This window comes from Carcharhinus amblyrhynchos, chromosome 3 (genome assembly GCF_965287045.1).
Source record: "Carcharhinus amblyrhynchos chromosome 3, sCarAmb.v2.hapA, whole genome shotgun sequence".
Classification (NCBI taxonomy): Eukaryota; Metazoa; Chordata; class Chondrichthyes; order Carcharhiniformes; family Carcharhinidae; genus Carcharhinus; species Carcharhinus amblyrhynchos.
Genome location: NC_137326.1, coordinates 109,646,071 through 109,658,928, shown reverse-complemented (window position 1 = coordinate 109,658,928; position 12,858 = coordinate 109,646,071). Strand labels below are relative to the sequence as shown.

Genomic DNA, 12,858 nt, shown 5'->3' with positions numbered 1-12,858 from the left:
TTGGGTTATGGGAATTCCAGGATTTTGACTCAGCGACAATGAAGTAAGAGTGATACAATTTCAAGTCAGAATGAAATGCAATTTGCAGTGGAACATGCATGAGGTGGCGATACCGAGCACCTGCCACGCTTGACATTCTAAATGATGAAGGTTACTGGTTTGGAATGTGCTGTCATAGAAGCCTTTCTGAAATGTTGTAGTGCATCTTGTAGGTGAAAAACACTGCACTAGTGATGAAAGAATTGGATGTTTAAGTTGGTTGATGGGGTGCCATTCAAGCAGGCTGCTTTTACCTGGATGACAAAGAAATTCTTGAATGTTTTTGGAGCTGCGTTCACCCAGGCACACTCCTTGAAGATAATAGGCAGGTTTTAGGGAGTCAGGAAAATCACTTGCAGTCTCTGGCCTGCTCTTGTAGCCACATGTTTATGTGGTTAGCTCGGTTTCTGGTGAAGGGTGTCCCACAAGAAGTTGATGGTGAGGGATTCTATAATGGTAATGCCTTTTTATGTCTAGGGGAGATGGTTAGAGTCTCTTATTGGAGATGGTCATTATCTGGCATTTGCGTGGTGCAAATGTTACTTGCCACATATCAGCTCTTGCTGCATGCAAGCGTGGACTGCTTTATTATCAGATGTGTTATGAATGGAACTGAAGATTGTGCATTACCAACTGATGGAAAGGAGGTGAAGCAGCTCAGGATGGTTGGGCCTAGGGCACTGCTTTCAGAAACTCCAGCAATAATGTCCTGGGGCTGAGACTCTTGGCCTCCAACATTCAATTTCATTTTCATTTGTGCTTGGTATTACTCCGAGGTTTACCTGATAATTCCAACTGATTTCAATTTTGCCAGGTCTCCTTGATGCCACACACATCAAATGCTACCTCGATCTCAAGAGCTGTCGTTCTCTCCTCATCTCTGGAATTCAGCTCTCTTCTGTTTTTGGACCAGGGCTATAATGGCATCTGGAGCCAAGTACAAATCAAAATGAACACTGAAGAGCAGGTTATTAATAGGTAAGTGTCACTTGTTGATACCTTCCATCAATTTGCTTACGATTTGGACTGGGCTGATGGGTCTGAACAGAGCAGATTGGGTTTACCCTGCTTTTTGTGGACAGGACATACCTAGACAATTTCTTACCCTGTTGGTATGCTATTAGTGCTGTCGCTATATGGGAACAGTTTGTTGGAGGCACGGAGTCCTGGAGCATAGGTCTTCAGCCCGACATCTGAAATGTTGTCAAAACCCATTGCCTTTGTTATATCCAGTGCTCTCAGCAGTTTCTTTATATCACTTGGACTGAATCAAATTACCTGAAGACTGGCATCTGTGATGATGGACACTTTAGGATTTGCTCATGTTGGCTTATCCACTCAGTACTTTGGGCTGAAGATGGTTGCAAATGCTTCAATTTTTTTAATTTTTGGACACTATTTTCTTTTAAGCTGATTACCAATTTTTTCCCCTCCCTTTTGGAACATGCTAACTGTAGCTTGGGTTTGTTTGTATCAGCAACATTCAAAGTGTTACTTTGATTGCTACGCTAACTCAGATCAACGAAATACAACACAAACCATGCACTGAACCCGACACCATAATTTCTGATTCATATTGTTTTCCTTGAACCTCGAGGGGTCTGATTTTGCACATTTCATCTTACCAAGCTACATGCTTGCAACAAACAACTGCTGGGCAGTTTTGATAAACATTTTTTCAGTAATAAAGCACTTCAAAAAAATTTGTTGGAGATTAGCACCATCTACTGGTCACATCTTTAATACATTTAGTGAAGTGGCCAGACAAGCAAACTGAGAAACTGTTGTTGAGGGAAAGTTGAATTTTATTATGTAATAAATCAAAGGTGATTCAATAAGACTTGAGAACAAGCAGGCTTTATTGCCAAAGCAATGGTTATCTATATACACAAATAGGGTCTTGACTGAATAACTTTACATTACTCCTTCCAGGTTCCAACTGTCAATCCTTCCCAACTGAGGATACACGCCCTTGCACTCCACTGGCTCAGCATCCTGCTCGACACTCCACAGGTTCCAGCCCAACCATGTGGCCCTCAGGGAACATCCCCTCAAAAGGGCTATGCTACCACACTCCTTTCCCCTGCTAACTTCTGAAGTCATCTAAGGGGAAAGCATTTTAAAAAATCATTAATGTAAGCAACAATTTACAGAAAAACATCAGGGGAAATTCCCATGATAACTTGCCATAAGTTTAGTTGTCAGGCAATTTCCAAATTCTTGTAGAACATTGCAACTCCAGCTAGGTTCATCTGAATTTGAAAAATCATGTCAGGCTGAAGCAAATGGCAAATTCATCAAGTAGGGGTTTAAATCATCCTTCAGTAGCTGCTGTATTCTCCTTTACTGAAACAACTTGATGGTCTTGTGCCACATTTACAACCAGGATCCCTGCTCCGAATCCATGTATTGTTGCAGTCACCTGTTGATTCTGTGTATCAGGCATTATTCTCCTCCTCGGGTGACCTACATGTTTCTTGCTGCAACATCCTTGTATCTCTACAATATAGAAGACGGGCCCTGTCCTTTCCACGATCTTCCACCATCCATGTCTGTCCTGCTGCAAAATTTCTGACCATGACAAAATCCCCTTCTTGGGTCATTCTTCCTTGAGTCGCAATTTTCTTTGAGGCTTGCCTAGCCTCCACTCTCCCCAACAAACTTGGAAGTATCATATTCAACAGTGTCCTCAGATGACATCTCATTAGCAGCTCACCAGGCATGACCCTCATAGTAAGAAGTCTCACAACACCAGGTTAAAATCCAACAGGTTTATTTGGTAGCAAAATCCACTAGCTTTCGGAGAACTGCTCCTGTCAGATAAGTGGGAGTTCTGATCACAAACAGGGCATATAAAGACACAAGCTCAATTTACAAAATAATGGTTGGAATGCGAGTCTTTACAGGTAATCAAGTCTTAAAGGTACAGACAATGTGAGTGGAGAGAGGCTTAAGGACTGGTTAAAGAGATGTATATTGTCTCCAGACAGGACAGTTAGTGAGATGTTGCAAGCCCAGGCAAGTCATGGGGGTTTCAGATAGCGTGACATGAACCCAAGATCCCGGTTGAGGCCGTCCTCATGCATGCGGAACTTGGCTATCAGTCTCTGCTCAGCAACTTTGCGCTGTCGTGTGTCGTGAAGGCGCCCTGGAGAATGTTTACCAAAGATCAGAGCCCAATTGCCCATGACCACTGAAGCGTTCGCCAACAGAAAGAGAATACTCTTGCCTGGTGATTGTCGAGCAATGTTCATTCATCCGTTGTCATAGCGTCTGCATGGTTTTCCCAATGTACCATGCCTCAGGACATCCTTTCCTGCAACGTATCAGGTAGACAATGTTGGCCCAGTTGCACGAGTATGTATCGTGTACCTGGTGGACGGTGTTCTCACATGAGGTGATGGCATCCGTGTCAATGATCTGGCACGTCTTACAGAGGTTGCTGTAGTAGGGTTGTGTGGTGCCGTGGTCGCTATTCTCCTGAAGATCTCTAACCTCAAACAGACCATTGTCTGCAGCAAATCATTCAGCCTTCATTCCAACCATTATTTTGTAAATTGAGTTTGCGTCTTTATATGCCATTTGTGAATAGAACTCCTGACAAAGGAGCAGTGCTCTGAAAGCTAGTGGCTTTTGCTACCAAATAAACCTGTTGGATATTAATCTGGTGTTATGAGACTTCTTACTGTTTATCCCAGTCCAATGCCGGCATCTCCACTTCATGACCCCCATAGTCACATTTGGCATGGTGCTGTAACACAACAAAAAGCTGGTGATCCGTAGAGGCAGAGACCTATTTACTTGTTTCATCGTTCAGATCTTGAAAGTTTGCACAACACATTCCACTAACCCGTTTGATGCTGGATGGCAAGGTGCTCAACTAACACGGCGAATGCCATTTGATTTTACAAATATCTGAAATTCCTCCACTGTGAAGGATACACCATTGTCTGACACTAAAAGCTCTGGGATCCCATGAATGCCAAAGATTTTTCTCTATTTCTCAATGATGGTAGCGGTCATTATGGGCTTCATCAACTGGACATCCAGCCACTTTGAATGTGCGTCCAGTACAATCAAAAACACGTGATCCATAAAGAGTCTCGCAATATCAATATATTCTGGCCCAGGATCTTCCTGGCCACTCCTGGGCGCAGATTAACCAGAGGTAGGAATACCTGTTGAGGTTCACAATTGGGACATTGACTAACCATCCTTTCTACTTCTGTATCATGGCCTGGTCAACACACATAGCTTCTGGCTAGTAATTTCATTCTGCTTTGACTTGGATGTCAGTCATGCAGCTCTTGCAATAATAGCTGTCTTCCTTGGGGCGGGACTATAACCCTAACCCCCTACAACAATACCCCATCCTCACAAGTTACCTCTGTCCTCTTTTAATGGTAGGGCTTTCACAGCTCAGACCTCTCATGTCTCCATCCTTTCAATACCATTTTCCTAACTTCAATAATGCTGGATCTCTTTCTGTCCACATCCTTATATCCTTCACTGAGACCAGCAAGGTCTCGAACAATTGCAGTCCAGCACTATGTCTTGCAGAACTGGCAATGATATCTCTGGTAATCGCAACCTGCTGAGCACAGCTGCATTTGATATCTGTGTTTCTGGGTGATGCTGAAAAGTGTAATTGTACGCAGCCAGTAAGGGAAGCCCCATTGCACTCTTCCTAAAGCTACTGGCAGCACTCACATCTTTTCTGATTAAGCCCAGCAATGGCTTGTGGTTCAAAATGATCTTAAAGTGCCAACCATAAACATATGATGAAACTTTAAGACTGCATATATGACCACCAAGCTTTCCTTATCAATTTGGGAATTTTTTTCCACCTCAGACAATATCCTTGAGGCAAAGCCTTTCTGCTCCATTGCGCATTCAGTTGGACAAAATGCTCCCATTCCATACAGTGAACCATCACAAGTCACCAACAAGGGCCTGGCTAGATCATAGTGCATCAATAATGTTGACAACTACAGAGTCTGTTTGATTTTTGTGAATGCTTCTTTTTGGTCTTTTTCCCACCTCCATCATTGATGTTTCTTTAACAATTGGTGGAATGGGGCCAAGGTGGTAGATACATTTTATAGAAATCTACCATAATAGTTTACGTTCCTAGAAATGACTTTAATTCAAAGATGTTTGCTGGTTGTAGAACCTCTTTTATAGCTTTTACTTTATCTTCTAAAGAGTGCAGTGGTTGGGCGGCACGCTGGCACAATGGTTAGCACTGCTGCTTCACAGCGTCAGGGACCTGGGTTTGATTCCCAGCTTGGGTCACAGGCTATGTGGAGTTTGCATGTTCTGCCCATGTCTACATGGGTTTCCTCCATGCACTGGTTAGTGCATTGACCCAAACAGGTGCTAGAGTGCGGCGACTAGGGGAATTTCACAATAACTTCATTGCAGCGTTCATGTAAGCCTACTTGTGACTAATAAATAAATAAACCCTTTTGCATCTACTGTAAAACCTAAATAAATAACTTTGTCTGCTGTAAAGTATATTTCTCCCATTTGAGCCTAACCCCTGCTTTTTTAAATCACTTAAAAACTTCCTCCAAGTTTGCCCCGAGTTCTTCAGGTGCAGCTCCTGTAATTAGAATGTTGTTGATTTAAACCACTATATTTGGGATGCCTTGTAATAGACTTTCCATTGTACATTGGAAAATAGCACAGGCTAATGAGACTCCAAAAGGCTGGCATGTATATTGGCATAAACCTTTGTGAGTGTTGATGATTACACCTTTCAATATCCTTCATATCAAACAGTACATTTCCCACACTGACAAGTAGGTATTACAGATTAACTTTGCTGCCTGCAGTGGATCAGATTCAAGACAACTCTCATTAGTCTGAAGTCACAACTTCAGATGCTTGTGATGGAACTATTCCAGAATACACAGGGTCTTTCTACAGAATCTGTGTCACCTGAGTGATCTACTAGAGAGAGGGAGACTATAATCAAGATCTCCAAAAGTTTAATAATTTTTGAAAGATATACTTCTACAAATTAATTGTCCAAGTATCTTGATAAATGCTGGTAAGAATATTATTTTCTGCTAATAAAATGGGGTGTAGTTTTTTAAAATTATCTTTATAACGATATATTAATATTGTTGCTACATGCACAAACCAAAGCTACAGGAATGTTTGTTACAATGTTCTCACAATTTTGTAGCACCTATCTCAGGCACATTTAAAAATCGATTTATCTTGTTCTTTTTGTAACTTACAGGCTTTCCAGAATTCTTCAGAGGAAAGATGGCAAAATGAACATGAAGGTAAAACTCCAATTTCTGAGGCAGTTGCTCATCATCTCTAACTTCAGGTGGAAGGTGCTGTTCCCACAGTTTGAAAAATACCTTTCTGTTTCCATCTTCAAATGCTTTAAGCAAATCTTCCTGTTAAAAAAGAACAAAAATCATTTTCATCCACTTTACATAAAAGTTTAATGGTGTACTGAAACTGATCTTGTCGTAAGTTATTTTACCCTTTCAATCTGCAGCCCTTTGGTCTTGTATTAATTAAAAGGACTGTAAATATTGGGAGCAATTTTCCAAAGATATACGCTGAAAACCTCTGACCATATCGCAGTGAATGGAGTTTTGGCCAGAACGCCAAATTCTCCACACTCATGTTGAGCAATATGGGCACAGACAAGATTGGAGAATCCCACCCATTTGTATTTTTATTGTAATGCATTTTCTAAAAATATATACAAGCGTGGCAGCACTTGAAGTGTATTACAGATCCATTTGATTCAATACAGTACATGGTACTTGTGGGTGTCTCAGTCCACTAACATTGCAGATTGCACAATTTATTTAAGCATTAAATACAGCCCAAGGGGTTTTAGAACCCCTTGGTGTCCTCTAGTTGGTGAGCCACATGTGGTGGCAGTAGCAGCACTGAGCCTTCGGCATAGCTGCAGCAAGCTTCACTGTATCCCTCAGCATGTAGTCTTGGAGCCTGGAATGGCAGGTGATGAATGCCTCAAGTGTGCGTCCCTGGGAACTGTCTGTAGAGCAGACTGTATTCACGGAGTTTCACAAAAATCACTGTATCTCTTTCCAGATTCTCCTGCAAATGCACATTCCAGATGAGTAAATGTCTCTTCCTCACCACAGCCACCTTGAGGACAATGTAAGGTGACAGTTGTGCAAGAATGACTTGAAGGGGAGGATGCTTCTCATCGCCAGCTTAGCTATATCTTGGCGCTTGTTTGAAAGTTCTGGCCATGAAGCATTCTGTCAAATGATTTTGGCAGCTTGTTCAGTGTTCAAACAATGATAGCATCCCATCAAGGCACTTGATAATTATAAATATCCAAGGACTTCCTAAAGTTTATGATTATCTACTTGGAGGCAAATTCATTGAGCATCAGGGAAAATCTCCTCAGTTATTTTCTTACTAATGTATTTTCCACTTGGTTTCCACTTTATACGACATCAACTGCTCTACCTTCATCTACACACTTAGTTACCTCTTCAAAGAATTCAATCAAATTTGTGAGGCAGGACCTACCCTTACTAAACTGTGCTAACTATCCTAGATTAAACTGCATCTTTCCAAATGGTCATAAATTCTATCCTATGTGTACGCTTGGGATTATTTGTCACAGATGAAACCTTATATCTCACAATCTGTTTCTGACAGCAGGAATGTAACCAGCAGCTTGCTTAACTATTTTGTTTCAGACAAATCTGGAGAACAGCAACAGTAATCACATTCTTAATAATAACAGCAGCATGGGAGGTGGCAACCATGAGCACCAAGAAAGCTACCAATTTGTATCAAGAACATTATGTGGAGCTATCCAAAGGAGGGAGTGGCAAAAGGAAAAAGAAATCAAATATTGGGAATTCTGATGGTAGTTAGTACGAATAGACATCGTGTTATTCAGGTTGTATTATCAAAAAGGCAGACCGACTAGGATAACTTTGCCCCGACCTTTTATATTAATGACGTGACAGGAAATGTGAATATTAGAGGAGTGTGCAACACCAGCCTAGGTGTGAAGGCAATTCTATTATCTTAGAAGATAGGAGGCCATTTGCCCCATCAGGTCTGCACCGACCACAATCCCATCCAGGCCCTATCCCATAACCCCATGCATTTACCCTAATAGTCCCCATGACACTCAAGGGCAATTTAGCAAGACCAATCCACGTACCTGCACATCTTTGGAGGAAACCAAAGCAAACCCATTTAGACACGGGGAGAACATGCAAATTCCACACAGACAGTGACTCAAGCCAGGAATTAAACCCGACTCCCTGGTGTTGTGAGGCAGCAGTGCTAACCACTGTGCTATCCCTGTGCCATATCTGGGTCCAACATTATGGCGGAACAGACTGATTTGTCCTCATTTGTTTGGGAACCGGAATTGGAGGGTGCAATACAGTCAACAGCGTTATATAGATGTTAATAATTAACTTGGTTATAACAATACACAGCATTTTAGTTTGTCACTTTGCAGATACCAGAAACCCACTAAGTGCCCAGCCACCATGTCACCACCTCCAGATCAGGTGATTAGAGGTGGGAACCCAAAATGATGTGACATGAATTGGAATTGTTTCAAACACTGATGAGGCCATAACTGGAGTAGTGTGTACAGTTTTAGTCACCACATCACAAGAACAGCATAATTGCTTTGGCGGGAGTGCAGAGGTGGTTGACAATAATACTGCCAGAACTAGAAAAGTGTAACTATGAGGAGAGATTGGATAGGTTGGGGTTATTTTCATTGGAACAAAGAAGACTGAGAGGTGACTTGATTGAGGTACAGAAAATTATGAGGGGAAGTGATAGAGTGGACAAGATAAAATCATTTCCCTTGGTGGAGAATTCTAAAAACAGGAGGCATAGATTCTGGATAAGTGGCAGAAGATGTAAAGGGGACATGAAGAGGAGCATTTTTTATGCAGAGGGTAGTGGGTGTCTGCAATTCGCTGCATGAGTTGGTGGTGGAGGCAGAGACCCTAAATTCTTTCAGAAAGTACCTGGATCTGCACCTTAAGTGCTGTAAGCTACAGGGCTATGGGCTGAAAGCAGCAAGGTGGGAAGGGCACTTGGGTGTTATTTGGGATAGCATGGCAAGGTGGGCCAAATAGCCTCCTTCAGTGCTGTAACCTTTCAATGGTTCTTTGGTTACAATGACCTACCATTTAACCAACCTCATCCTGACCCTTACTGGCTGAAAGGCAAGACATAAGTTACAGCGCTTCTGCCTGTGGGGATGCAGGAGAGATCACAGGAGGATTGATATTCACAGCACAGGCGGAGGTATACTAGAGGGGTTAAAAATCACTAATATGACTGACAGACCGTCTAAGAGAAGGGCATGTGACATTTGGTTTGAAACTTGATGGATAATGTTAAACTAGGTGTTAAAGATGTAAGATTTGATATTGCAACATCAACACACATCAGGCTGTGGAGAAACTAGACCATATCAACTTACAGGAGGAACAACAGGTAATAGTAGTTACACAGCCCATGACAGAAGGTATGGGAGACACAACAACATTTCGGATGAATATACTACAGGAACATAATAACAGAACATATCAGGGTGGATAGACATTCAAATTCCTGGGTGTGGAAGGGAATTGGTGGGCGTACCAAGTAGGATTCTGAGAGTTGTACTGAATCACGGCATTACATCAAAACCCTAAAATCAACCAGAAATTATTCTCCCACTATGATGTCAGTTAATTCTCTCGAAGGACTCCCTCAAGGCAGTCCAAACCTCCTCCTGTAGAATGGTCCTCCTGAGAGAAAGGATAAGATTCCAAATGGAGGATCAGTGTGTGAAATAATCACATCTTCTGCTTACAGGTCACTGATTCCTTTACATTGGACGATTTTCATATTAAAAGCAGGGCCCTCAGTCCATGGTCAGACAGTATTTTAAACATCGATGGCACACTGATTTGAATAGTTCGGACAGCAGTGGAAAGTGCTCTGACCACTATGAGGATGGTGTCATTGAACAAAGCCCTCAGCCATCATGAGGGGAGGGGTGCAAATGAATCTGGCCACAGGAAAGGCTCAGGGATTGGCGCACTCAGCCAGTAATAGGGCCAAGATGGCAAGAATGCCATACTGATGGCGGGAAGTAGGGACAGTAACAGCAGCAGCATTGGTGTCTGTTGCACTCTTAATAGTTTCCACATTTGTAGTTACAGAGGTTAATGGTATCCCAAGCAGTATAGATGATAATGCCGCTAATAAAGCTTACGCCTTGGAATTCACTGCTCCTGACACTTTCCTCCCAGAAAACAAAAAAAAATCAGGAACATCTAGAAGATTTTGCAATTTAATGCAATGATGGTACTCAGCCTTGCTTAGGTTAAAAGGACTTATGCAAAGCTGTAAGAGAAATGATAGGGTAGCAACTTCAAAGCACGCTGGTTGTTAGCAGGATCCCTCGAGTTTCTGCTGGGAATGGCTCACCAGGGCCAGGTCGTGCCTGATCGGCAGACTGAAGTGGGGGGTAATTGAAATAATTCAACATTAATAGGTCTGAAGTAGTCAAATGTAGTTATGAGCATTAATGGCTTTAAAAGAGTAGCTATTAAAGCCCTTTCTTAGCACGATGGTGTGGGAAAAGAGATAAATGGAACAGCTGCAGCTATGTGGAAACAGGCTGTCTCTCCGAAGCATGCTTGTGAATAAAAGTCTTGTTACCCAAACTCAGACTTGAGTAATCATATATTTTACCATAACAGCTTGAGTTAATCAGAAGCATAAGTGTGGATACATTGTAAATGTGTTAAGAATATGCTGTTTGGGTCATGACTGTGCATCATGATCATGAATCATAATTACCCATGATTAATGTAAATAATGACAGACTGATAACAAGATCAGAACATAACACAAGAAAAACCCAAGGCTTCAGGGAGTTAAAGAAATGGATTTGGAGAGTACTGTTGCACAGATTTGAAGCTAACATGATGAGAGAAGAGAAAATGAATCACAAACCATTTGTTCCATCAGTTAGTGGGAAGCAAGAACCATCTAAACTAGGAAACCAATTGTCTGTTATGTATCCCTTTCGTCATTTAATAAATTGTCCTGACACCACTACATCAGGCGTCTCCATGTCTGGAAGTTGTCTGGTCTCAGAACCTCTGACAATAATCACAGGGCAAAATCATAGAAATCTACAGTGCACAAGGAGGCAAACTGATTCTTCAGGTCCGCACCAACCATAATCTCACCCAGGCCCCACCCAACAACCCCACGCATTTACCCTAGCCAGTCCTCCCCATACCAAGGGTCAATTTAGTGTGGCCAATCCACCTAACCCGCACATCTCTGGACTGTGGGAGGAAACCAGAGCACGCAGTCATGGGGAGAATGTGAAAACTTCAAACAGTGACCCAAGCCAGGAATTGAACCCAGGTCCCTGGCGCTGTGAGGCAGCAGTGCTAACCACTGTGCCACCCCATGGTATTTTGTAATGTTACATTGCGAGATTAAGATGGTCTAGGGTTCAAGTTCTGTGGTCTTTAGACAATGCTAGACAGCCAGAAATCACTACAATTGACCTTCATAAGCCCCAGTGTATAAGAAGGAAAACACTACCAGATTTTGCACTATTTATCATTATCCATTTGGCCAAACTAATAGAATGAAGTTCAGTTCTAATATCACCCGCTATCAAAAAACATACACATATTACAAACACACCTTCCCCCTCCCCATCACACAAGGCTGAAGTCTCAGAGGGCTGTTGATGTTCATGGCCCCATGTTCAGCAATGTTTGCTGTTTTGAGAAAAGGAAGGTAAAGGGAAGAAAAGGTATCCAAATTCATTAAGTTGAATTTAAAAAAATCTGGATAGCAGTTATTCCAAGAGGAAAAGATTCTGTTATTACAGAGAAAATATATTATTGTGGGCATTGTTGGTTAGACCAACAATTATTGCTAATCCCTAATTGCTCTTGAGAGGGTGGTGTTGAGCTGCCTTCTTGAACTGTTGTTTTCCATGTGGTGTATGTGCATCACAGCGCTGCCAGGATGGGAATTCCAGGATTTTGACTCAGTGACAATGAAGGAACAGGGACATTAAGACACATTTCTAAGTTAGGATGTTGAGTGGCTTCAAGGACAACTTCCAGGTGGTGGTGTTCCCACATGGCTGCTGCCCTTGACCTTCTAGATGGTAGCAGTCTTGGGTTTGCAAGGTGCTGTCTGAGAAGCTTTGGTGAGTTCCTGCAGTGCATCTTGTAGATAGATACACACTGCTATCACTGTTTGCCGGTGGGAGAGGGCGTGAATATTTGTGCAAGGGATGCTAATCAAGCAGGCTGCTTTGTCCTGGATGGCATCAAGCTTCTAAGTGTTGTTGAAATTGCACTCAACAGGCAAGTGGAGAGCATTCTATTGTGCATCATGGAGAGGACGTTTCCACTAATAAGAACCAGAAGAGGACACAACCTCAGGCTGAAGGGAAGATCTTTTAAAACAGAGATGAGGAGGAATTTCTGCAGCCAGAGAGTGATGAATCTGCGGAACTCTTTGCAGCAGAAGGCTGTGGGGGCCAGGTCATTGAGTGTCTTTAAGACAGAGGTAAATAGGTTCTTGATTGATAAGGGGATCAGGATTATGGGGAAAAGGCAGGAGAATGGGGGTGAGAAAAAATATCAGCCATGATTGAATGGCGGAGCAGACTCAATAGGCCAAATAGCCTAATTCTGTTCCCGTGTCTTATGGTCTGACTGGCGTCTTATTGATGGTGAACAGGCTTTGAGAAGTCACGAGGTGAGTTACTCACCACAGGTTCACTAC

The 12,858-nt window shown here is 42.4% G+C and overlaps 1 protein-coding gene across 5 annotated transcripts in view; it reads right to left on the bottom strand.

The window, feature by feature from the left end:
* armc9 (armadillo repeat containing 9) overlaps positions 1-12,858 on the bottom strand; it is a 94,445-nt gene that overhangs the window by 69,644 nt on the left and 11,943 nt on the right. For all 5 annotated transcript variants that reach the window (XM_080185689.1, XM_080185692.1, XM_080185691.1 and 2 more), the window contains one exon: positions 6,288-6,455. In XM_080185689.1, the coding sequence (XP_080041815.1) occupies positions 6,288-6,455 (168 nt within the window). The remainder of the gene's footprint in view (positions 1-6,287; positions 6,456-12,858) is intronic.